Source organism: Gavia stellata, chromosome 7 (assembly GCF_030936135.1).
Source record: "Gavia stellata isolate bGavSte3 chromosome 7, bGavSte3.hap2, whole genome shotgun sequence".
NCBI classification, from domain to species: domain Eukaryota; kingdom Metazoa; phylum Chordata; class Aves; order Gaviiformes; family Gaviidae; genus Gavia; species Gavia stellata.
The window spans coordinates 44,742,288-44,767,858 of NC_082600.1; the positions used below are offsets into that span (position 1 = coordinate 44,742,288).

Sequence of the window (25,571 nt, forward strand, 5' to 3'; positions counted from 1 at the left end):
TAAACCAAACACAAGTGAACTGGAGACACAGGAAAAGGCAATTTTTTGTTTATTTTCTTCTCCCAAAGCACTTCTTGTTTTCTTTTGTTTCTGGTGAAATGTGTCCCTGATCACCTGCCAGCTGGAGCATGATTGAGAAAGACTTCTTGCTTTTAGCTTGCAGATGCATCACTACCTTCGTTGGGCTCTGCAAACTTATGTTTGACATCCCCCTTTTCCTGTAAAGGATGTTTCTGCTGGCTCTAACTTGAAGTGCCACTGCTGGATCTTGTGTGACAGTTTGATATTTGTCGGAGAAGGTGTCTGTGATGTGTGTGTTTGGGGGGGTCGAGGATCAGATACTGCTTTTAGATCTGTTGTGTGTCTGGCAATTCAAAATACCAGGTCTGCGCTGTGTAGAGCCCTGTTTTACACAAAGGAACATTTGCTTTGTTCAGAGTAACAGGACTGCCAGTGCTATATAGTTTGAGATCCTTGGATAGGAAGATGTTATCATGGTGAGAAGTATCAGCTTCTAGCAATGAAAGTACCTCATTTTCTCTTGCTGTCTGAATTGGCTGGAACAATTTGTTCAACTCATTCCTTAGGGACAAATATGATACTGCTCTCTTGGCTTTCTCTGGTAATAGCAGTGACATAGCCTTTGGTATCAGAAAAACTTTTGGCTTGTTCATTCCTGTACTGCTATACAACATCACCTAAATAAATCTGTAGAGTAAACAATGTTCTCCTCTTGAAAATGGTCTCAGTACTCTGGGGAGGGGGGGGAGGGCAGGGGGGAAGGGCCAGGAATGGGACAGATGGGATGCCCATGAGAAATAAGCCACTCACTGAAGACAACCTTAATTGGCAACTGGAAATAAGCTGAATTATCTGCTTATAAAGAGGAGAGATTCTTAGAGCCATAATTTTTTTTTTATCTCTGTGTATGTAGACCTTATCATGGTCATCATATTGTTGTCATCTGCTCTGCATCTTTCCCCTTTTCACAGTAACTTGTTCTGTCTTGTTTGCAAGGATAGTGTAAGCTCTTCAAGACAGAAGTGATATTGTACTGCATGTACTTCACAGAATCTAGCATTGTAGAACGTTGTCACTGTGCTTTGTACAATTGTAGTATAAACAGCAAAAATAGTAGCGAGAAGGTCCTTAGGGCTTTGACAGGTTGTGCCAGATTCCCCTTCTGAAAGATGGAGCCATTCATTAGAATTTCTCAGTAAGACTGTTTGGGGGAGGGATGTTGGTTGTTGGGGTTTTTTTAGTGTTAGTTCTGTGTGTTTTGAGCAAATCAGTAGCTTCTGGGAGGTAACAATACTTCCAGGTTCTTACAGAAAATGTTGATGTTCTCTCTAATATAGTTTTATGAGCTATTGCAAAAATGTTGTTTCATGTGTTCCTCAAATACTCTCAGGATTCCTACATGACACCTGCTCTGGAGAGAAAAAGACAAAATTATCACATTCAATGCAAGACTGCACTGAGCCATGCGATGGGCATGAAGCTGCTGCTGTCAATGACCTAGCTGTGAAGCAGCCCTTTGGGCTGAAAAACCTCAGCTGGGATAACGTGCTTGGTGGTTTCTAACAGGCTCTTACTTGGGATTCCTTGATCCCTAGGGCACTGCATGAGTGCTGTCTGCCTCTCCTTTACTCTTTGGTTATCAGTGGAAAGAGAATGAATGTATGCACTTAGACACGGCACTCGCACCAGAAGCTCTGGGAAGTAGATTTTGCAGCGTATGCAGATAAGTTGCTATGAGAGAGATATTTTCAAAGTCTCTCACTCTCCACAGAGTAGATAGATTTGCAGGACTGAATTTGTTGATAAATCTTTCTGGGAAACCTATAGCAGTTGCATATTTCTCCACTTAGAGTGTTGCTAGTGGACACAAAGCCTTTCTGTTAAAAGTCCATTTGTTGCCTTCCAGTCTTACCTCTACAGAGAAGAGTTGTCAGAATGGCAAAGTCTCGTCCTTGTAATCTAAGTTTCTCCAACCCATATTAGAAATGGGATTTCAATACCTGCTGTCTACTGTGCATGGGGTATGCGTTTTGTATGAGAGCTATGGAAGATTTGGGGGGTGTGGATTACTCAGTTTATTTGTGATTAAAATTATGTGAATTTTGTCCAGAACCTGTAGATCTGCCACCTGAAGCATGGTGTTTTTATTGAAGAATTGCTTGACAGCAGAAACAGCGTTGGAATCTTCATCTGACAGGCAGGATCTATGAATTCCTGATTTTCCCAGAGTTGTTTCTTTGTAACAAACATTGCAACAAGTCCTAGCCTGACAAATATGCTGATTGGCATGACTGCTGTTGAGTAAACAGAGGGAAAAATGCATATATTAATGGGAATAACACACTGATTCCCACTGTAGTTTGTACATGTTGCCAATATATTAGAAAATGTAGTGTTTTCTTCCCACATACTCAAGAATCTTACAGGTGAGCCGATACTCAGATGAATCCAAACCCTCACAAAGAAACACAGGGTGGGGGAAAACGTAAAAAAGCTTTTTTTGGTAAGTGGGACAAACTTGGAAGGCTTGTAGCTAAAGGAGCAACATAGAATTGAACGTGAAAGACAATGTCTACCGTGGATGCTGCATGTGATAATACACTCCACTCAGGAAACTTATAATGCTGTTTTGGTGACAGAAAAATCTAGAGAACTTGCCATAGCTTATGAACGCTAGCACTTGATATCAGTGTCTTGTCAGCACAGGGTAGTTGACCGCAGATAACCATTCACTCCTTTATGCACAGACTTGAGCTGCACTGTGCTCTTGCTATTTGAAGAGAGGTAATCACAACTTTCATATGCAGTGTGGTCAGATTATGGTGCTTCTAGTATGTATTCAGTGGTATAACAGTGCAGCCTCTGCCCACTACTTTCCTATTCCTTTACATCATGGAAATTAAATATTTATCTGCGGTCTTTGTCAGAATAGTTGTAGAAGTGGACTGACTACCTTATGGAGACCTTAGGTAGTTGGGTATATTTGTATTCCTTCTTACAGCCTTGAATGTTGAAATGCAACACATTTGCCATGAAGTTAAGCTTCCTTTAATGATAGTTAAAGCACATTTCATATAGACAGTGTTGATAGCTAATAAAACTGAAAAACAGACGTTTGAAATTTTCCAAAAGCTGAAGTCCAGAAACCTGGCAAATGGTAGAAGCATTAGAACTATATGTATCTGAGTTAACTGTGTTGGTGCTGTTTCTCTGGGCTAGAGTTGAATGTACTATCCTCTGTCTAGTTTTAGTTCATAACTCTAGCATAATTCTGTTTATTCTTCCAATTTTTTTATTGCTTTTTGTCATAGTTGTTAACACTACTAGTACAAATTTGGAGATGTATACATGATCCCAGCTGGGAGTTAAAATCAGATTTTTGTGACACACTTCAAATGTGTAAATTTATTCTTGGAACAAGTCTGGATAATTTAAGGAGAGAGGGAAAAGGACAAAATCCTAGGGTTTGCTGAAAATTGATCTCTCGGATCTTGATTAGAAGGTAATAGAGAAGTCTTTTTTCTTCGTTATGTGCATTTGTGATACAGTTTTCCTACTCCCCAGTCCATCCCACTGTTTGCATTTGGCAGTACAACAAAATAGGTATGCAAGTCATTGCTGTTCTTAAGGAAATCTTTAAGGAGCCTCCTGTATGTGTGCCCTCTGTGGTTATTTTGCCATAACTCATTTCATCAGTTGGGTATTTCCTAGTGCTTATCATACCCTTCTTGGGATGCCACACGGTCTTTTGTTTAACTTTATTTTCTCCATCAGTCTACTTGTTTTTAATAACTGTGGTATTGGGTAGTTACTTCCTTATTCCTGCTCTTGTATTTCTGATCACAAATCTCTGCTCTGTTTTAGTTTGTATTCTTGCAGAAGTGAAAGGGCCCTCAAGTCAGAATTGGTGAACTGTGACAATCTTATATTGTCCATCTTTCACTGAGGAAAGGTCTGTAGTAGAGCTCACCATGACACAAAATAGATATTCGATGCTGAGATCACTCTTTGACAAACATCTTTCTTCATCGTTCTGGAAAACAGCTCAGCTGTCCTTGCTGAGTCACTGTGTTGGAATATATAGGAAAGAATTAGAAAGATAAATAGTGACATATCCACAACAGATGTAGTGGGACTATTTACAGTCTTTTGCATACAATCTGCAATGTGTATATAAAGCAATAATCTCCTTTCATGCTTGGTCACACGCCGCAAGGATTGGATTTTCTGCAGCTTCTGTAAATGTTTTGAAGAACACTGTTTTAGTAATGTGAAATTGGCACCTGGAATTCAGTAGAAATTCACTAGAAAATAACAGCTTTGGAAAAACATAATAACGTAGGAAGTTTGGTACCCATTGGTATTTTTTCCCCTTATTGTATGTTTTTTATTTTTAAGAATTACAAGGCATAGTTTTATCCTTTTCTGTTAAGAATTGCTTTTGGAACATACTGTTTCCTCTAATAAAGTTTTTGATGTCTCAAGCTGTAAGAAAACCGCTGTTGAATACATGATAGCTTCATCAATAACTATACCTTTCTCTGTATTACTAACGCATATGGTTTAGTTCTGGTTTTAATTAAGCATTTTGGCGTGAGTCTAGACTACTATATGCATATAGGAGATCAATTTCAGGGGAGTTCTTCGCTTCCTTCTTTCTAAGCTTATAAGACTTTGTATTAAATTGGAATAAAGTAGTGTAATTTTAAGGAATGCTTTATTTTTCCCAGAAAGATCTTTAGGAAAAGATGGATCAGAACTGAGGTTGGGTTTTGTGGTGTTGGAAGGAGTTTTGTATTCATTCGTAGGCTGTAAAATGTTGTGGTGTCACAGAAAATCTGGAGGAGCATTTCTAATTGCCTTGCTAAGAATACGTGTGTTCCAATGTGGACAAGGCCAACAAATGTAAAATTTCTCCTAAATTGGATATGCCAAGTTGTAAAAATCAGCAAATGCCTGCAGCAATGGGATGTGATAAGCTTCCATAATAGGATTCCTTATCCTTTACAGGGTAAAAATCCCTTAGCCGTCTCTGCATCCCCATGAATAGCAAACTGCTGAAAGTCTTGTAGCTTGCTTGAAAAATGCATTTTTAGAACTTGGTTTATCTTCCTTTTCTTTAAAAAAAGAAAAAAAGACTGGTTTCTAGAAATCTGGATGTTTTCAGTGAACCTGAGACTTTCTGTGCTGTGTAGTGTTGAAACCATACAGATTCCAGAACACATTAGTGTTAGAGACTTGCAGTAACGTCATGTCCTGCAAAATTAATCCTATTGTGTATCTTCAAATAAATTAGACAAACTGTAGCTGGTCAACACAGTAGCCAAGCAGTTGCAGGGAGCACAAAGTGGTTTAACTAAGTAATCTCTAAATGCGGAGTTAGCATTAATGTCAAGTGATGAAGCTTCATCTATATTAAGGAATTTTGGCAAGGTTCATTTGTTGCCATGATGGAAATACTGAAAGCTGCTCAGTCTGATATGCTATAGTTCTTGCCAAGGCAACTGAATAGGTGAGAAAGTCTTAGTTGTAAATTCTTTTCTTCTGAATTTCTCCAGTTTAACCAAGACTGCAAAGAGCAAATATGGAAGCTGCATGCATGGCACCGGTATTGAATATCTTTGGAACAGTCATTAAGTTATAGTTTAGTAGTTCCTGGATCATCACAGTCTGTGCTGCTTTTGGCTGGGATAGGGTTAACTTTCTTCATAGCAGCTAGTATGGGGCTGTGTTTTGGATTGTATGGGGCTGTGTTTTGGATTTGGGCTGGAAACAATGTTGATAAAGCAGGAATGTTTTAGTTAGTGCTGAGCAGGGCTCACACAGCACCAAGGCCTTTTCTGCTCCTCACCCCACCACACCAGTGAGTGGGCTGGGGGTGCATGGGAAGTTGGGAGGGGACACAGCCGGGACAGCTGACCCCAACTGACCAGAGGGGTATTCCATACCATATGACATCATGCTCAGTATATAAAGCTGGGGGAGGAAGAAGGAAGGTGGGGATATTCGGAGTAATGGTGTTTGTCTTCCCGAGCAACTGCTATGCGTGATAGAGCCCTGCTTCCCTGCAGATAGCCGAACACCTGCCTGCCGACGGGAAGTGGTGAATGAATTCCTTCTTTTGCTTTGCTTCTCTGTGAGGTGTTTTTTGCTCTACCTATTAAACTGTCTTTATCTCAGCCCATGAGTTTTCTCACTTTTACTCTTCTGATTCTCTCCCCCACCCCACCTGGGGGGAGTGAGTGAGCAGTTGTGTGGTGCTTAGGTGCCAGCTGGGCTTAAACCACGACACAGTCATAACATGATTGTGCTGTTACCTTTTAAAATAATGAAAAGTCTAATTTATAAAACGTGGAATTGTCTTACAGTAAGAGATACAGGAGACTACGTGCAGAATGGAGCAAGCAGGCCCTTACTTGTGCTTATACTTTGGACTCAACTTTCTGAAAAGCCAGTTTGCCTTCACTCGGCATTACACTTTGATCTCAGCAGTAGAAGATGGGTGCAGTTATTTAATCTATTTCAAATTCATACTCCTCCTTCAGTAGACATTGATATTTTGGTGTCAAAATCCATCTCCAGCTGATGTCAATTCCATGGCTACTTCCAGAGTTGTTAGACTAGAGGAAATCTGAACACTACCTTGTGTTGCTTGTATTGTTAATAATGTTTCTCCTCTTTGTGCCATCTTCTCACCCTTGCAACAGGTTCACTGCATGGTTTCTGTAGCATTTTGCAGCTAGTGAATGAATTCCACAGTGAGGCAGGGAAGCCAAAAATACATCTGTTGGTTAATAAAGGAAGCCAAAGAATGGAGATCATGGCTGTATGATAATAAAACTTATTGGGGACTTGAATCTGTCATACTCTCAGCATATAGAAGATTATAGAGCAGTTCAATAAGGAATTTTCTCTTGCCCCAAAATGTCTAGTTGGACCAGTTTGAACAAATACTAAATGCATTAACTGGAGAGTTAGCAGCTTTCTTATAATTCTGGATTTTTTTGTATTTTATTATGTTGGGGTTTTTTTTAGGTTTGGGGGAAAGGGCAAGGGTTTTTGAGGGAAGCTGGGAGGCAAATTGCAATGATCTCCATAAAACTAGTTATAATGGTATTCATGCAGCTGCTTCTGTGGTGTGCAACTCGCTGTGTTTTCTACTGTAAAAACTAAATCTCTGTTTATACCAGCAAGACCTTTCTGGAGTCACTGAAACACAATGTGGTCTGAAATAGCACCTGATCAGACTGACAGAGTTAGTCGTGGGTGATGGATGCTTATCTCTGAAGGCTTCTTTACTTTTCCCTTAAGCACCTTGGAGGGCTTCTGCAGGGCTATTTACCATCTTCCTTTCTATGCTCTTTCCCATCTTCCTGAATGCTAGGTTTCCCAGCTCATAACTCTAAGAAGCAGCTTTATTTCAGAGTAGAAAGGGGCCTCAATATGTGGCCTATTATATCCATATCAGCTTGCTTACCCTTTTCAAACAACTATTGTGTTTTAATAGGGCCCTGCCTGGCAGGGGGAGTCCTTAATTCCTACTATGTAAGAATGGCCAGCTTGAGTTACAGCAAACTGCAGGATGCTGCTCTGATCAAAAGGCCTCTGTTTTTAGAGATTCCGCCCCCAGCCTTTGCGTTGGTTTTTTTTTTTTTTTTAAATCCTGGGCTAATAATTCAACACAGTAAGGTCATTTTAGCTTTTGATTTGAAAGCTCAAGGTGTTAAATTACTGACCTAGCATAGGAAAAATCATGGGAGGGGGACCCTAAAAAAGATAAAGGGATTCTGGGTAATAAAGAGCAAGCACAGCAACTCTTTTAATCCTTTCCTTCTCCAGAATCTGTAGACTGGTCTCAGAGGGTTTGATTTGCTACAAAGCAACGTAAGAAAGCCTGTTAGCTGCGTACTCTGAGCTGTGTCACAGGTGCTGTGGTTCATTTCCTTTCAAACAGTACTTGGGATAATCTCTGTACCACCTGTATTAACTTTGCCATAAATACAGAGATTTCTGAGCCTATACCAAGAAGCCTGAAACAAATAATTAAAATTTGTGTCGCTCCTTTCCCTCTTTCCATACCCTTCAACTGAAATAAACTTGAGTGGGTGAGACAGAAAGGATCGCAAAAAATCCAGTCTCTGTGTTTGCAGTGTTACATCACCCAGCCTTGCCAAAACGTTAAGAGTGTTAATGATTTCCTATCTGCCTGGTTGTTAAAAAAGGATTTTTCCTTAAAGCCAGTCATCAGGAATAACTTTCAGCATCTGTTTCATCTTAGCACTGCTAACACATTTCAGAGGAAGTGCCTAAAAAGCACTGCTAATTTCATTAGAGAACGATGGTGATTTCCTTGAGGCTGACTTCATTGTCCCACATGTTAATATCTGTGGAATTTTAAAAAGCACTTGATACAACAGCTTTGAATTGAGGAATGCTAACTCGCTACCTTCCAAGAAGGATAAGTAAAGAAACAGTGCAATGATTGGTCTGAATATTGCAAGTAGTGTAGTACACTTAAAGCAATAGGTGAAGAATAAAATAATCTTAAATTTAACTACGTTCATGCGGCAGTAATTTATTCATCACAGTGGTGAAACTGGGATGTTTTTCCCAATGGTGCCTACAGTTTTAAGTGTTCCTTCTCAGGGCTCAGGCAAGGTAAACCTCACTTTGCTATTTCAGCGCATAGCCTTGGGGTAAGTGTGATTGGTCGCATGGGGATGCTTTGTGTGTGGATGAGTTATTTAACAACAGAAATTGCCTGGGTTTTAAAGCCTTTTGAATTTCAGTATTTTCTATTGCTAGAGCTAGTTCTTTGTTACCCATTGTACCATAGTCTCTAATCCTAATACTCCTGATTATCCCTACTTACTGTGCTTTGGTTCACACCATGAAGCAGTCTTGGAGCTCGTGACCTGGGTTCCTTTCATATGAAACTAAACTGGAAGATGTGTTCCAACTGCAAATGAGCATTCAGCCCATGGGACCAGCCTAGAGCTAGTCCAGAGTGTGTGTGTTACAAGAAAAAAAGAACCCTGAGATACCCATAATGTTGACATCAGGTCCTCTGCACTGTTTCTCTCTACAGATGTTTCAGTCAGTCTAGACATAGCCTCCAATGGCAACTTTGCGTTTGAGACTACCTTACTTTTGCCTAAGACTCTCAATTCTGTTTTAATGAGTTAGACACCTGTGTAACTGGGAAGAAAAGTAGCATGTGGCAGGGGGAATTGTTGTGCTGGAGAAGCAGCATAAGCCTTCAAAGTGAGTTTTTCTTCCTTCATCATGCTCTCGATGGAAAATGCAAGCAGTAATGCTGTAAGTTAAGGAATAATGGTCCTTGTTTTCCATTTAGTAGAGGAGGAGTCCTGTGAACTCATTCAGCTCTGTGCATGGTAACCAAAGGTGGCACCTGCTAGGGGGACAGCAGGGTCCTGGCAAGCTCTTCTGTCCTCCTCGGGGGACTTGGGCTCTCTCTGCATTGTGCATATTTGGCTTTGCCTGAGTTCAGCAGGCAGAGGCTAACTACTGTACTGGGTTTCAATTGGGATGTTACCATAGCATCCTGGGACTTTTACAATCTATTTACAAGTCCAAAGGTTTGAAAAGAGTGCTTGAAAGTTTCTGAACTCTGGCAAGTTGCCGAAATGTAATTACACAAAAGACAAAGCCTTACTGAAAGCAGCTCTGTTCAGAGAAGCAGCACCTGAGTGCTAGAGTTCCCAGCATAACCATTTCTGAGAGCTGGGGCTGTTTCATCACAGTCTCCTCCAAAACTTTTTTCTTCCTCTCACGTGCCCGTGACGTCCCACAAGCGTAGCTGGGTGTGCTGCAAGACACACCTTTCTCAGCAGTGTGCATTGGAAGAGGCTCTGTTCTGTGGTTTGGCTGCTCTGGGGCATGTAAAGGAATGGAGTGAAAAAGTAATCATCATGAAGTCCATGCTGTAAAAGTTTCTTTAGATCTTCCCATTGAGCAAGAACCTTACTTTATTTTTCTCTCATCTTTCTCCAGAACATTCTCACAAGTGAATGGGAAAAGCCATTTTGTTAATGGAGTACCCAGTTGCATAACAATTCTTGTGTGAAATATGAGTGTTTGCAGTGAACTGGTGTTAACTAATAAACATTCAGTTCAATTTCTAGTCTCAGTTTCAGCAAGACATATAAAATCATGTCATTAGTAACTTTTGTTAATGTGCCTACTCTATTTACTGGTAATGTAGAGGGCCGGGGCAAGCATTATGTCTGCAGTAGGAGGTTTGGAGACTTGCAGAGTTGTTGACAGCTTTCTTCTTGAAGGAATCTCTTGCAGATGGCTGCACTGAATGCCTAAAAGGGGGAAAGGAGAAGTTAACCAGAGAACTGAAAAATTATTTTCCCTGCTTCTGGTTCACAAACCCATTTCTAATTGATTGAGGACAAGCCTTGTTGAGATACCCTAGTTTGTTCTTAAGTCGTTCTCCTGCAAATGTGCTGATAAGCTCTGGCCACCTAACTTTGCTAAGGGTTTGTGTTGTTCAGTGAGAGGAGGGCAGATAGAGGGAAGACCGAGCAATCCTAAGGGAAGAATCTCAGCAGCTGTTAAACTTGCTGAGAACGTTTGAGCTAAGTTGGTTTCTTTGCTGTTGATATCTTGCTTACTTAAGCCATTCCTCTGAGTCTGCAGCTTGTTTTATTTTTGTGTTCAAAAGAAACTGGAAAAGACATCTGTTCACATGTATATAAAAATCATAGGTAAGGTGTTGGTGATACTCTCTACATGCTGTTGGAATACCTGCAACAGCTTTGGGTTGTCACCATTTCTTTTTCTTCCAGAAGGATTTACCTGTAAGCCATTCCCACTTGCCACATTAACAGTAACTTCACCTCTGGTCAATTGTTAAGGAAAAGGTGGCCAAGTTATTTTTGTATTGCCCACTTACCCATGATAAAGGAATTTCAAAATATATAGTTTGTTCAAAATGTATTAGTGTTCTTGTCTCTTGTAGTGATCTTGACCCTGTCTGAGAATAGCTCTGTTGACTCATCATTGGACTGCTTGCTGGATAGCTCCATCATGGGCTGGCTCCTTTGAGCTGAACTTTCACAACTTATAAAATGGTATTTATAAAGTAGGATCTCTGAAATGGACTATCTTAACTGGGATAAAATTCTGACTCCCATGCTCGCAGACTTGAGCTTTTGGGGAAAAATCCTTCCATTGTATGGTTAAACAAAATCTTATTGCAAGAAATGAGGAATGAAAGAAATATTGTACCTCTTCTACTCAACTAGCTGGCGGCACTTGGCTGTCAGCACATCCAGGTGTGCTGATGTTCCAACATATCCACCCACTCTTTTAACTGAGTGAGCAACAACAAATGATATCATACCCTTCTGCCTGCTAGGTTTAGAGCCATCCCATGCAGAAAATGCAAGTGACTTGAGTTTTCACTTATTAGAGCTAGGGAGTAATATAGTAGGGCTGTCTGCTGCAAATTAATAATATGTTAGCCTCATGTCTGGACCTTTTCGTTACAGCTGTGCCAGGATCTGCTTCCAGACGTTGCATGTGCTGTAGTTGTTCCGAGCAACATAATTTGGTGCATTTTGTTGTATCATTGTGCCTTCATCTTCTTTCTCTTCCTAAACGTCTCCTTTATGTGTGTTATCTTTCTGAAAGCTGCCTTCTCCTATTATACCAAGTTTCTTCTTTTTCATTTGTATCCCTTTTTTCTCCATCAGCCTGTCAAATCATCAGCAAAGCAATGCAAATAGGAAATGAAAAAAGTCTTACAGGCTGTGGTTTGGGATGAAAAGATCTGAAATCCCATTTCCAGCTTTGTCACAGACATCTTGTGGGACTTCATGCAGGTTGCTTTCCCTTACTCTGCACTCATTCACTCTAAGGCAGTGAGCTACGGCACTTTCTAATGAATACTGTTTACTTATAACGATAGTCATGGGAGCCCTTTCCTGTAATTTTGGCGTAATTTGATCAGGCCCATGATTTATTTATTTACTTTAATCTCTTGGGACAGTGGCTGTGCTTTCCTCTGGTTTGTACAGCACTGGTGCATGAATAAGGTTTCATAAATACAAAATAATATATTTGTCCATGATATTTACAGAAGGAGTATTCCTAATTCCAGGATTCAAGAGTCATGAGTGTTTCTTAATCATGAAGTGATTGTACTTATTTTATTTGAGTTGCATTTCCTTCTGGGTAGGAGGGCTAGAAACTGTTCTGCACCTAGCTTTCAACACATGACAAAAAAATTGCATTTACTCACATGTGTTTGAGATCCAGGACATTAAAAAACAAAAATTGTGATTCTTTTCTGAAAAACTGAATTAGCTTCTCCCCACCAGCCCCACCGGACACCCCCCCAGTTATTACATGACTTTTTAATTTTGCTCACTCTGGTATAATTCTCTTTCAAATGTGAGACCCTTTTCTATACTATGAAGGATAAAGTGATTTAAACTATTTATATTTAAAGAGATGATTTAAAATTGCAAACTGAGAGCGTTCACACTGACCACTGGATTTTGTCTGTTGTGGAGATGCTACCTATGGAGAGGTTCTGCTGTGATGAAAGTAAGCTTGTATCTTTTCATTAATTCTCTCCTATGTGGGAGACTTAAGCTGCTGTCCCAAGTGAATGTTTTTAATGATCTCTCTGGAGTGTTTGAAAGCTTTGTCCCACTTGCACGATGCAGAGTGAAATGCACAAAATCTATCTTTGAGGCAACCCTGTCATTATACTTTTTGGTATATAATGTTTGCATTTGCATTTCTATTGTTCTTGCATGTTGAGCTTTACCATGCCCAAAGGAGAGCTTCTTACGCTTCAGAGAAACCTTCTTAAGACAAATGTTTACTATAATGCTAGCCTAAAGTGCTTACAACTCAAATAGGAGAGATTTGTACTAAAATACAAGAATGTGAATATCAAATTGATTATCCATCATACTGACCAGCTACTCTTTTCAAAATGCACTAGTGCAAAATGTTGTTTAGTGAAGTGCCAATCTGCTTTTCATGACAAATAAAGTAGATTTTATACCTCCAGTATAGTCAAGTTTCAGTAACCTAGAAAGGAAATCTTGAGGCTTCTGTTAAAGAGGATTTTTGTTTGGTTTTTTTTTTTTGTGGCTTCATGGAAAACTGTGATTGGAATAGCAGTGAAGTTCAAACGGTACTAAAAGAAAGGGCATCTTCTGATCAGATAATCAACAGTTACTCTTGGCCAGCCATTTTCCAATGGATTGGTTTCAAATAAGTGGCTCTTGGACACCCCTTGCTGGGATTCTTTAGAATGAATTTTACTTTCACAAACCTCTAATTCCTGTAATTAAGTTCCAATGTGTGGTTTTTGCAAATAGTCTTCTCTCTAGAGAACAGATGGCTATAAGCTTTGGAGATTTGGTTTCACAAAATGTAACTGCCAGTTTTCTTGCTACTGTTCCAGCTGGCCCCAGAACATTCACATCGGTTCAGCTTTCTAATGTTCTTATGTTTTGACTTTATCTCCGCAGTTTTAACAGCGTGCGTCAAGGAACACACATCTTGTTCCGTGAGTTCAGCTTCGTTCAAGCTACCCCTCATAACAGGGCGTCTTTTCTTCGGACCTTCTGGAGGTGTTTCCGAACAGTGGGGAAAAATGGAGGCAAGTATTCCAGCATCTGCTGCTGTCCTATTACCTTGACATTAAAATCGTTAGCTAGGCTATTAATGCAGTACAAATACTGACACTTCACACTGTGTTCCAATGTTCTAATGTTGTTAATAGGGAAACACAATCACAGTTGCCTGTGGAAGAGTTAAAAAATGCTCGCAGTATAAAGTAGCGTAGGAGCACCTTGTTGCCAGTGCTTCTTCCATTACAGAACAGCGTATCAAGCAACAGTAGGTCAGAGGGAGGATGTCTGCCTGGGGATGGATAGGAAAAAAAAAAATATGCTGGGGGTTGGTGGATGGGAGCAGGGTAGCAGACCTGGAGATGGTTAGAATGTAGGGTATGGAGCATGAGGCAAGTAGGTGCTGAGATTATTAAGCATTGGGGTACCAAGTGCTTTGACTAGGAGCACTGCAGGAGGTAGAGTATATAGTGGTGTTGGGCTGTAGGGTGGTGAATGCTGCCACCTGCGCTGTGCCTGAGCTAGTCCTGGCACATCTCCTAGATGATGTTGCAGGATCCTGATGGCTGTGGAAGGGGGACCACTGACAACTGTGTGACCTCTTCCCCAACCCTACCCACAAGGAAAAAGCTCCAATGCCAAAATAACTTCAGCACTGTACTATCTTGTCTAGCTATTCTTATACTGCACTTGTTATATTAGGTATTACAGAACTGGCCAGAGTTCAAAATAAACTCATGTAACTACATGCAACTAAAATTATGTTTTGTTTTAGTTTTTAATTTAGTATTTTAAGCAAATACACTGAACATTACTGTACAAATATGAATTTTGTTCATTTTTTTTACTAGAAGTCTCACTTATTTCAGGCTATTCAGCCTCACTTCTTGTTGCAGGGAAGACTAGAATCATTGCCTTAAATATAGATAAAACCTCACCTTCTGGCTAAGCTTTGCAACAATTCTGCTCATGGTAAACAGAGTTTGTGAGACTATGAATAACGACTCGACTTCTTTGACATGATCCTTAGAAATTAGGCAATCATAGTTAAACATGACAAAATCTGTAATTAGCTACCGAAGTGACTGACTATGCTGTCTGTAACACCTTCTTCCCAGTGATAGGTAGTTTGTTGTGTTCTAAATCATTTGTATGAGTTCAGGGATAATATTTTTAGGATTTCAGGTAAATTGTATGATACTAATCTAACCAGTATGCAGTGAGGACATACCTGATTTGAGGTCAGGTCACAGTCAGGAAAGATAAAGTGTAGACTCCTAGAACATGTTTCTATAGGAGAGTTAGAGATGATAGTGAAGAAGTCATCCACCAGAACTGCAGCTGTCATTGGTGAACCTTGTTGACAGATTAAGAATCTATCTGATGGAAAGTACCCACTACTGTAGTTTCAATGCAAGTTTTCATCAAGCTTCATCTATCTAGCATCTGACTCAGCCAGATGATGGGCACCTGGATTTGTTGGAAAGAACAGAAAAGTTTTAGCTACATAGTATCTCCCTTCTCTTTTACTTTTAGCAGTTTTATGTGAATATGGAAAAGGTTGTGGAAGAAAATGTAGTTGAAAGGGAAGGGAGAGCATGGGAACAAAAGCTTAGGTGGATGTTACTATGCTCTGGTTGTGGCCTTGAATGAGTTCAACAAATATTTTTCTGACTTTGAAGTCCAGTGGCTGCACTTTTTAGTCTGAGCAAATATGGCATATTTATCTGTATATTTATATAATTATATACATTTTCTTCTTACATTAACTAGAGACAGAAATGCATCACTTTAGAGAGCTTGCTGTCAATATTTTCATCCACTTGGTCCAATTTCTCTAATTCTCTAGCAGTAATTATAGACTAGAACCTTGATTTTATTAATTTCAGTTTTATTTGCTATCGCATTTTTTCTGCTATACTTGTGCATAGGGGAACTCGGAACATTCATGGTCTCTTAAGAACTAAACTCATTTATGAAGAAGCTGAACCTGTGCAACGTGGTAGGTGAAATATGGTCATTACCACACTCAGGCATAGACTAGACCTGGATTTCTTTCCTTTAAATACGTTGCTTTTAGATGAATGCGGGAAGGAATCACATTATACAACAAATAGCAGCAACCAGAAGTGAGATCATTGATGATCTGAACTATAGAATGAGTCTCTTAACAACAGAAAAAGTCAGACTAAGTGATGCCCAAAGCAAGTAAGACTTTCAACTTAGAGCTTTCTTTAGAAGCGTGGCTGGTGGTACATCTTCTAATTGGATTATTCCAGAAATTAGTTTTAAGCTGTTTCTTTATGATCACTGCACTAGAACACAAGACCATGTGTACATATCAAATTAAAAACAGTTATACAAGCTTGCATGGAATCATGAGACTATCTATAGATAGTTTGTTGCTATAGCACCTCATTTTATAATGATACAATTTCAACAATTTAAATATCGTATTATGTGCAGGAGTGTATTGGGTTTGTGTGGCAAGATTTTGGTAGTGGGGGCTTACAGGGGTCACTTCTGTGAGAATCTGCTAGAAGCTTCCTCTGTGTCTGATAGAGCCAATGCCAGCTCGCTCCAAGACAGACCTGCCGCTGGCCAAGGCTGAGCCAATCGAGAACGGTGGTAGCGCCCCTGTGATAACATATTTAGGAAGGGGGAAAAAACTGCAGTGGAACAGCAGCCAGGAAAGAGGAGTGAGAAAAAATGTGAGAGAAACAACCCTGCAGACACCAAGGTCAGTGAAGAAGGAGGGGGAGGAGGTGCTCCAGGCACCAGAGCAGAGATTCCCCGGCAGCCCCTGGTGAAGACCACGGTGAGGCAGGCTGTCCCCCTGCAGCCCATGGAGGTCCATGGTGGAGCAGATATCCACGTGCAGCCCCTGGAGGACCCCACACCAGAGCAGGTGGATGTGCCCGAAGGAGGCTGTGACCCTGTGGAGAGCCCGTGCTGGAGCAGGCTCCTGGCTGGACCTGTGACCCCGTGGAGAGTGGAACCCACAGTGGAGCAGGTTTGCTGGCAGGACTTGTGACCTCACGGGGGACCTACGCTGGAGCAGCCCGTTCCTGAAGGACTGCACCCCATGGAAGGGACCCATGCTGGAGCAGTTTATGAAGAACTGCAGCCCGTGGGAAGGACTCATGTTGGAGAAGTTCATGGAGGACTGTCTCCCGTGGGAGGGACCCCACGCTGGAGCAGGGGATGAGAGTGAGGTGGAAGAAGCGGCAGAGACAACATGTGATGAACTGACCACAACCCCCATTCCCCGTCCCCCTGCGCCGCTCGAGGGGAGGAGGTAGAGCAATTGGGAGTGAGGTTGAGCCCAGGAAGAAAGGAGGGGTAGGGGGAAGGTGTTTAAACATTTGGTTTTATTTCTCATTACCCTACTCTGATTTGATTGGCAGTAAATTAAATTAATTTCCCCAAGCCGAGTCTGTTTTGCCCATGATGGTAATTGCTGAGTGATCTCCCTGTCCTTATCTCAACCCATGAGCCTTTTGTTATATTTTCTCTCCCCCTGTCCAGTTGAGGAGGGGGAGTGATAGAGTGGCTTGGTGGGCACCTGGTATCCAGCCAGGGTCAACCCATCACAAGGAGGTAGGTAAGTTATAGAGTCCTCGTAAGAAATTCTGTTTATAGTTATCCTATACTATGCAACAGAGCATGGGACAAATAACCTGCTGGTTCTGAAATTTGAAGCGGTATAGCTTGGATTAATGTTGGTATATTGCTTTTGAGACCTGAACTAGTATCTTTCTGCAGGTGTATGGATAGTTATTCATTGAATGTCAATTTTATTTCAGTCGAATTTCTTTGTGCAGAAAAGGGTGAAAATATGCTCTTTGCCTTCTACAGCAAGATTCTGCTCTGTCCCAGTTTTCTCTTCTGGGTTTGCTTCTGGGCAGGGATTGCTCCGTCCTTCAGTATTGTCATTGACTTATGCCTGTGAAGAACTATGACGGCATCTTTTGTTTTCCTTTATCAAAAGTATTACATTCACTAACTTCCATGTCTCCTAGGATGTTCTTGTTTTTATTTATTCCTTTGCCATAAAAGTGTTTACTGCTGTTTTCCCCTCTCATGTACTTTAAGTTTCATTCCAGATTTGAATTTCTGTTTTAGGAGTGAGTGGTGGCTTTTTCTTAGTTTTGTCCATCTGTGGAGGGTATCCCTGATAAACTGCATAAAAGCCAGCTCTGTGAGGATATAGGTCAACATAATAAATGAGGACTTGCATCAAAGCTTGCACCCTGGCTGGAGGAAGCAAGGGAGAATAAAATTAAAGATGTAAGATGATGCAATTTCCAAGTTTATACAAAGTCAAAAAACCCCAAACAAAAAAAACCACCCCACCTTTCTGCTTGTGAGTGTTTAATTGGGATTTTAGAAAAATAGGCAGTATCTTACAAATGAGTGAACTGATTGCTTAATCTGGCTGCTAGTTGCTCCTTGTTGATGCAAGGAAATTTACTGCTCTGTCTGTCAGTCTTGAAATAACCATGCCTTGACTTGGAATACTCACCTTGTTCGCCCAAGCAGATGCATCTAGCCATGAGTTCTCAAAGGGCCAGTAAGAGAGAAATCTATCTGAACAGAAGCAATACTTAAATGTAATAACCTGTGTATGTGCAGAACCATGTATACACCAATTGAAATGCACTAACATTACTGTTTCTCTTGGGAAATTACTGTAGATATTACTTTTCTACTTAATTCCTTATCCTTTTGAACTGCTGGAAAGTGGTTCTTCGTAGAGAAATGCAGCAGCTTTTATGCTACATTTTTCTATGTTAGCCTTGCTCCTCAATGTGTTCGAGTTACATTGCCCTTCATAACTCTCTTGTTTGGAGACTAGATTTATTTTTCCTTTTGTCTCCAAATAGCAAGGAAAAATGACTAGCTTCACTAAATGTGATAGTAACATAACACACTTCAAAAAGTAAAGAAAAAGTGTTTTGTGATCTTTGTTTTGTTTTAAAAGAGGATTTCTATTTGGTGATATCCTGCTTTTTTTCTTTTACAGGATTTCCCACTGTTTTTAGAAGCTTAGCAAGATGAAGAGTTCTATTTTCAAGTATGCATAAGCATATCTGGGATTCCACGCATTGGGAAACAAAAAATTAGGTTTATTTTAGAATGTGATCCAGTGTCAAGAAGCTGGGGTGGACTTCACAAAACGTCCTCCCTCCCTTAAACACTTACCAATGATACGCAACACCCATAGAGGTGGTTAGAGGACAGCTAGCTTGTGTGTTGAGAAGCACAGAGCATAATGCTCAGTTAGCAACACATTTCTTCCAAAGGAAGGCAAAATGACCACAAGTCTTGTTTTCCCTCTTCTTATGCTTGAATTGACCTCTTGGAATCTAGCTGACCTGCTCTTTTGAATTGTCTGTTCCTCAGGACTCTTTAATTAAAACTGTGCTTTCTCAGTTTAAACAGCCCCTGCAGAGTGCTGTGAAGCTTCATAAGGTCAACATATGCCTCTCCCAACCCCCATGGCTTTCATGTCTTGTTGGTTCTCTGTTTTTAATTAAAAAGAATTTTTCCTTAAATGCTTTCCAGCCAATTAGAGAAATTTTGCACTGAGAAACTTGTTCCAGGCCTGATGTATTGAGAAGTGAACAGAAAGCTCAGTCAGGACCATTGGCACTTTTTTCTAGAGCCCCAGCTTTCTTTGGTGCTTTTCAACAGCTTTTCTCTTTTCTCTTTTTTCTTTCTTTCTTTCTCTCCCCCACCCCCTCCCCAATTTAAAATTGCTTCCAGCAAAAATAGCTGCTGTTTGATACTTTAGATATAGCCCTGGAATGTTTCAGCACCAGATACAGGATCTTTTCCTTCCACTCAGGGGTGATTGTTACTTTATTTAGATACACACCACTGAAGCATAAAACTACTGCAGAAAGTATGTTGGGCTATATTGGTTGAGGATCCTTTTTGCAGACTCTTACCTCCCCTTCAGACAAAAAGTACTGTAACTGCTCGTATTGGAATAAAATCTTCATATAAACTTATCTTGTTTCCTTCACATTCATCACGTGGTATAATGGCTGCCTCTTTGCTTCTGCACACTTGCATTAGGAAATTGGAAGCCTAACTAACTTTGGAGCTTGTGGAAGAAAGGCTTACCGTGACCAAGCACGCAATCTCTGTCATGGAATGAGAGGAGTGGTCTGTCTCTCTGACTAGTTCTTCTTGAGTTCGCCAGGAAGGCTAGATTCCTTACAAAAAAATTAAAGAAATGCTCTATCCGTATGATTCACGTAACCTGGAGATTGAGAAGAGCTAGAAGAACCACTGTTCTCCCAGCTCTTTTTTGAAGATGCTATTTTAATGCATTTTGCTGACAAGATTACTTTCTTGAGGTTCCAAAACCCCTTCCTTCGCTAGTGTCATTCTAATGCTTCCACATGTTTTCCAAATTCCTCGCTCTTTTTTTTACTCCCTCCCTTGTAAGCTGTTAACACTATCTCTGTTTGTAGCTTAGCCAATCTCTGTTCAGTGAGATGCATAGAACAATACAGCGATCATTACAGTAAATGTCAGAATCTTCTGCCCTTTCCCTTTTGTTATTAAAACCAAATCAGATCTTTATACCATGTTATTGTAGGAAAGTTTTAATGACTCAGTAAGGTCTTACAGTACGTCCTAAACATAATTAAGCTGTGGATTTTAATACAGTGTTCTCTGGAAGCTCATTCTGCAGTGAAATAGCCGTGGCCAAAATTATTGATCTCCAGCCTTTAGTCACTTTGCAGTTATTTACCCTACTATTGTAGCTGTTGCTATTTATGATTTATCAATGTAGCTCTGCCTGGAACCACTGATGACTCTGGAATATCAGGACAAAGGATTTCTGAAGCTGAGAAGAAATAAGTGGAGGATTACATTTTTAGAGATGGTGAGGTATATCTACAAGCATTGTAAGTTAAAACACCTGCATTACATAGATCTAAAATGCACTGCAGTAGTCATCTGTAGAAGTATTAGCCCGTGGGTCAGTGATGGAGTCTTAAGGTAGCCTCTCCCTGAATTCAGTTCCTACCATTCTGTCAATGCAGTTCGTGAAATTAAATGTAGTACACTGGAAGTCCTCCTTATCTAATCTGGGTTTGGGGTTTTTTTTCCCCCCAGTGTTACATTTCCTTTTCAACTATATCTCTGAATATGCACCAGCTCATCTTAATTTCCAAATATTTTTTCAGCTTTGTATTCTAGATGTATATCTCTCTAAATATACTTTTTTTGAAAACCAATAAGCTTTTTTTTGTTTTCTAATGTGTTCTGGCTATTTTGTGTCTTTTGACAGTTCTTCACTGGTTGTGTCATTGGCAGATTAAATGAGTATGTTCTTTACTTTTTGTCCCAGTTGAGCGAAACATTTAAATGGGCTTATGTACAGTGATCATTGTTGCATTCTGCTAAGCAATTACCTAAAATTCAACTGGTAATTATTATTACCATTTGCTCTGCAGTCTTTTGGCAAGTTTCCCATCCCTATGACAGCATTCTTATTCAAACCAACTGAAATGGATTTTTTCAATTAAGACTTTTTTAGGTTCCAATATGGGCCTGAAGAGTTAGTATTCCAAATTGTGGGGAAGTTCCCTGGAATAAAATTAGTTCTAAGTTGCATCATCTGGGCTGGGATTCTGAATGCTCCATGTTTTTTATATTAGATTAACTTGGTCTATCTGTTCTCTCACTTGTGACAAGTCTTGAGAGATGGTCTGCACACTACGTATGCATAGGCGATCATCCAGTAAAAGGTCTATGAAGCATTAGCTTCATTAACTAGTATGTTTTATGATGTTTCTGGTCTACTCTTCAGCAGCAGAGATGCTGAAAGGAAGAGAGGGAGGTAGAGAAAGGAGATTAAAATCTTGTTTTCTCTTGATTCCTTATACTGTGACTTTCTGCAAAGAGGTTGTAAGAAAATAAGAGCCTCTGTGAAGCCCACGTCTGCTTTCAACCCACTGTTGGCTCTTAACCTTCCCTGAGATGTGAAAGTGCCTGAACTGAGGAAAGAATTATCTTCATCCCTTCTCAGTGAACCATAAAACATACTTCTCCCCATGCTGTTGGCTTCAAGTGTATGTCTGTGCTGTGTAATGTGATGTTTATATAGACAATCTAAGCTCAGGGTTGGTATTTCCATATGGTACAATTCAGCACTGTGTCAAGATACTAGCTTGGGACCTGGAAGTTACAGAGCTATATTTCTTTGACAGCAGCCTGAGACTAGTTGATCTATCTCAGCAGGTCAGCTGACATATGGGGAGTGTTGTTACGGTGTGTCCGTGTAGCTCATTGCTGCGGAGTAAACTCTGGCATCTCTGTGTTGAGCTACTGTGAGCAGTGTAGATGCAATCTGAGGAAAAGCACTATGAAGAGAGACTGTGTGTTCTGGTTCAGTGTGAGCAGAAACTCCTTGACACACACGCAAGTAATTCTTCAAAGTAGCCTAGGTGCTAGGAGATGTCATGACAAGTGAAGAGATATCTACCTTTTTTAATACCTATCTTTTAAGTACTGTTGTCCAGCTGTACAGAAAATTTCTGAACCAGTTGTCTTTGTGTCTTTATCATCCCAGCTGGTTCTTATTGCTTTTCTCTCTGGTGGTCTTGTTATTCATAGTTTCCATCACTGCAAATTCACTTCCTAGCTTTCCTAAGTTAACCTAATTGATTTATATAGTGTGCTCCTGACTCTAAAGTCCGCGTCTCCTGTTGGGTCAAGCAGGCCTGACTTATATCTAGAAGTTTTTTGCCTGTCTGTTGACTATGAATTTGGACAACTACAGTCTCTCACCCCTTGTTCTTCCACTCCATCTATTAGTTATACTCACAAAAACTTTAAATTCAGTTATTCTGGTAAAATAAGTTTGGGACTGCCATTCATTTCTTTTTAGGAACTGATTTTTCTTCATGGTGTTAGAAGGACTGACATGAGCTGAATTTCTATTGCTGTGACTATGTTACCGAACTCTTCCAGCTGAATTTCTGTTGCTGTGACTATGTTACTGAACTCTTCCAGCAAACTTTTTCTACTTTGGCAAGATAATTTGTGCCTGCATACTCATAATCTCTCAGTAAGTCCTTAGCGTGCACTTCGTTTTGGGGCCTTGGTGCCATTCAGTATGTCCATGTTTGACTAAAGGTGTGATGTTGAATTAGTTTAGCTAAATGATACAGCTGTGCTTAGGTGTAGATATTCTTACAGCACTTCAAAGTCGCCTTACCTCGATGAATGTCTCTAAGTCTGGTTTAAATCGGTATGATTGTGAATAAAGGTGTTGCATATGATTAAAAGGATTGTTAGTTTATGCTCTGTTATGCAGCTTTCAAGAATCCTAGATGAGCATCAGTAGAAGTGATCTGCACACATGATAAGTACTTTGATATGCTACTACTACTTTGTGAAATGGGGATAAGGTAGTACTATGGAAAACCTGTACTCTGCAAACAAGTTATGAAATGTAGTCGGTAATATTTATAAATCAAGCTTGATCCATTTTTAATTTGTTGCAGGGATGTGATTCTGATAATGTACAGTCTTGATACCTTCCTTCATAAGCTGATCTGAGAGTGATTTGCATTCTATGCTCTTACTAAGCATGAATCTCATCATCTCTGTTGGCACAGTGGACCTTTCTTGAGCTTGGAGGAGGAGATAGTTGAATATCAGCAAGACCTTAGAAATGCTTCAGGCGCAGGAAAAGCTTCCACAGAAGTTCACACCTTCCTAGACTTCAATGTCAGTTAGCCAAAAACCACAAATCTGTAGGATAAAAGCTTTGCTAGTTCTAGTGCTCACAGAGGTACTTGTCAAATCTTGTCTTCTCTGAGGTTTTCCTGCATTAAGGTCAAGTCCCAGAAGCAGTCAAAATTTACATCAGCTGATTTAATAAACTGGTATAGATTCCCCAGTAGAACTTGTGTATTATGTGTAATAGAGTAACCTGGTGTTGCTTAATAGAAGAAGCAATAGTATCTAGGGGGACTGGAGAGTACACGAAGTACATAATAAACTTAAAGGAAACCGAACATTTGAAAAGAAATGGATTTTTTTTTTTTTTTTTCCTGTTGGAAAGTGCAACTATGTCAGGTTCCAAAGTGTTACTAGTGTTCATTTTCATAGAGGGAGGAGAGATGTCAGGAAAGGCAATATTGTCCTGAATGGAATTTCAACCCTTCCCCTTTTGTTCCTTTGCGCTGTAGGACAAACTTTCATTCTGAACAATATTCACACCCTCCTCTAGTCAGCTCTTTACCTGCACCTTTTTTTTATTATTTTGTATCATTATACTATCCTCCTGAGTTTAGTCTTTTTGATCATCTGTTTCTGAATTATTTGTTTCCTTCTAGCCCTGGTATCTTGTTATCTATCACTACTGTTCTCCCTACTCTTTCTGCTGGAGTTAAGTTATTGCATATTTGAAGTTCTCATCTACCTTCCAGTCAAATTTCCCTTATATAATTCTCAGGATAACTTATACATTATCTGAAAGGAAGTCAAACTGTCAGTGCTTTTGGCATGAAGCTGTCTTTGCATCACTATCTTATGTCAGAAACAAAGCTTTTCCTTTATTTCCTCTTTCTCATCCCCACTCTCCATGCTGCTAATAGATACTTCTTAATTTCTGTCAGCAGTGGCAGAGGGATTGCTGTGCTGTGCAAAGCAGATACTAGTCAACATGATTAGGGTACCAAACAGTTAATATCGCAGCTTCTTCCTGAATGAATTTTAATTTTTTTGTCTACTCTGATTGGAAACTTCTTTTATCAAACCCTTGACATGACTGAGTGAGTATAATTGTCCTTAAGGTGCTGAGAAGTGTTTCATGGCTTTCTTCTGTGATGGACAGAACCTCAAATGTGATGTCTTAATTTCAGAGTGATTATTAATGATGACATTTTTCTGTACCTGATGTTTGAGGATCTCCAGGTATTTTATAGATGTTAAGGAATGAAGCTTCCCAAAAATCTTGACAATACTATTTTCACTTTACAGTTCCAGAAAGTGAGACAGGAGAATGAAGTGCCTAGCTGAAGTTCACATAGTCAGAGGTAAAATCAAGATGTCTGGCCTTTTGATATTATGAATTCAATTTTATATGCTAAAATTGTATTTTTCATACAGATATAGGCTTCTTTTACCATGAGACAAGTAGGAAAACACACGTATGTTACTATAAAGCAGTATCATTTGGATAAATTGTTTGTAAGAATCTGTTGTCTTTTTTCTTTTTCAAAGTTTTGAGAGTAATCATTGCCTTACTTAGAACAGTGGATCACTGTGCATGACCTACATGGGATGATGTAGGATGTATTTTTAGTTGTTTCCAAGTTTGATGTTACAACCCCCTTCGCTACTTACTTTTCTAGACAAAGCCTTTAGAGCAAGATCGAAGTCAGATTAGTTAACATATGTCATCAAGTTCATCACCTCTATTGTAGAACCACATGCTCAGTATCACTTTCACAATAATCCTTCCCCCTTTGGGAGGGGAAGGTAATTTCATGTGTGTGCATTAGTAATGTATACCCTCTCTGAAAGTACCTTGGCTCACAAGCATTCTGGTATTTAGCTGGTAACTGTATCACTTAGAAAGCCAATCTCCATGTATAGAAGTTGCTAGCTTCTAAAGTAAAATTGGCAAGAGATTTTCCCTTTTGAAGGAGCTCAAAATAGAAACTACTTTATATGCTGGAGTATCTTCTTTATTCATCTTCCTTCATTGTAAATTCACAGTATTTCCCTTTTATATAGAGGTTGCAGTCTTTTGCTGTTTTTTCCATAGCTTCAAAGTACTAACTAGTAGAGTCTTGTTCAAGCATGTTGCTCTTCAAGGGACCACCTTATAAAATAGCATACTGTTCTTTCCCTTTAGGTCCAGTCTGCTAGGCAAGTTGCACATAA

At 39.9% G+C, this 25,571-nt stretch overlaps 1 protein-coding gene across 2 annotated transcripts in view; it reads left to right on the forward strand.

Moving 5' to 3' along the window:
* Positions 1-25,571, forward strand: part of CSTPP1 (centriolar satellite-associated tubulin polyglutamylase complex regulator 1) — an 85,139-nt gene that overhangs the window by 14,245 nt on the left and 45,323 nt on the right. For both annotated transcript variants that reach the window (XM_059819676.1, XM_059819677.1), the window contains exon 3: positions 13,545-13,675. In XM_059819676.1, the coding sequence (XP_059675659.1) occupies positions 13,545-13,675 (131 nt within the window). The remainder of the gene's footprint in view (positions 1-13,544; positions 13,676-25,571) is intronic.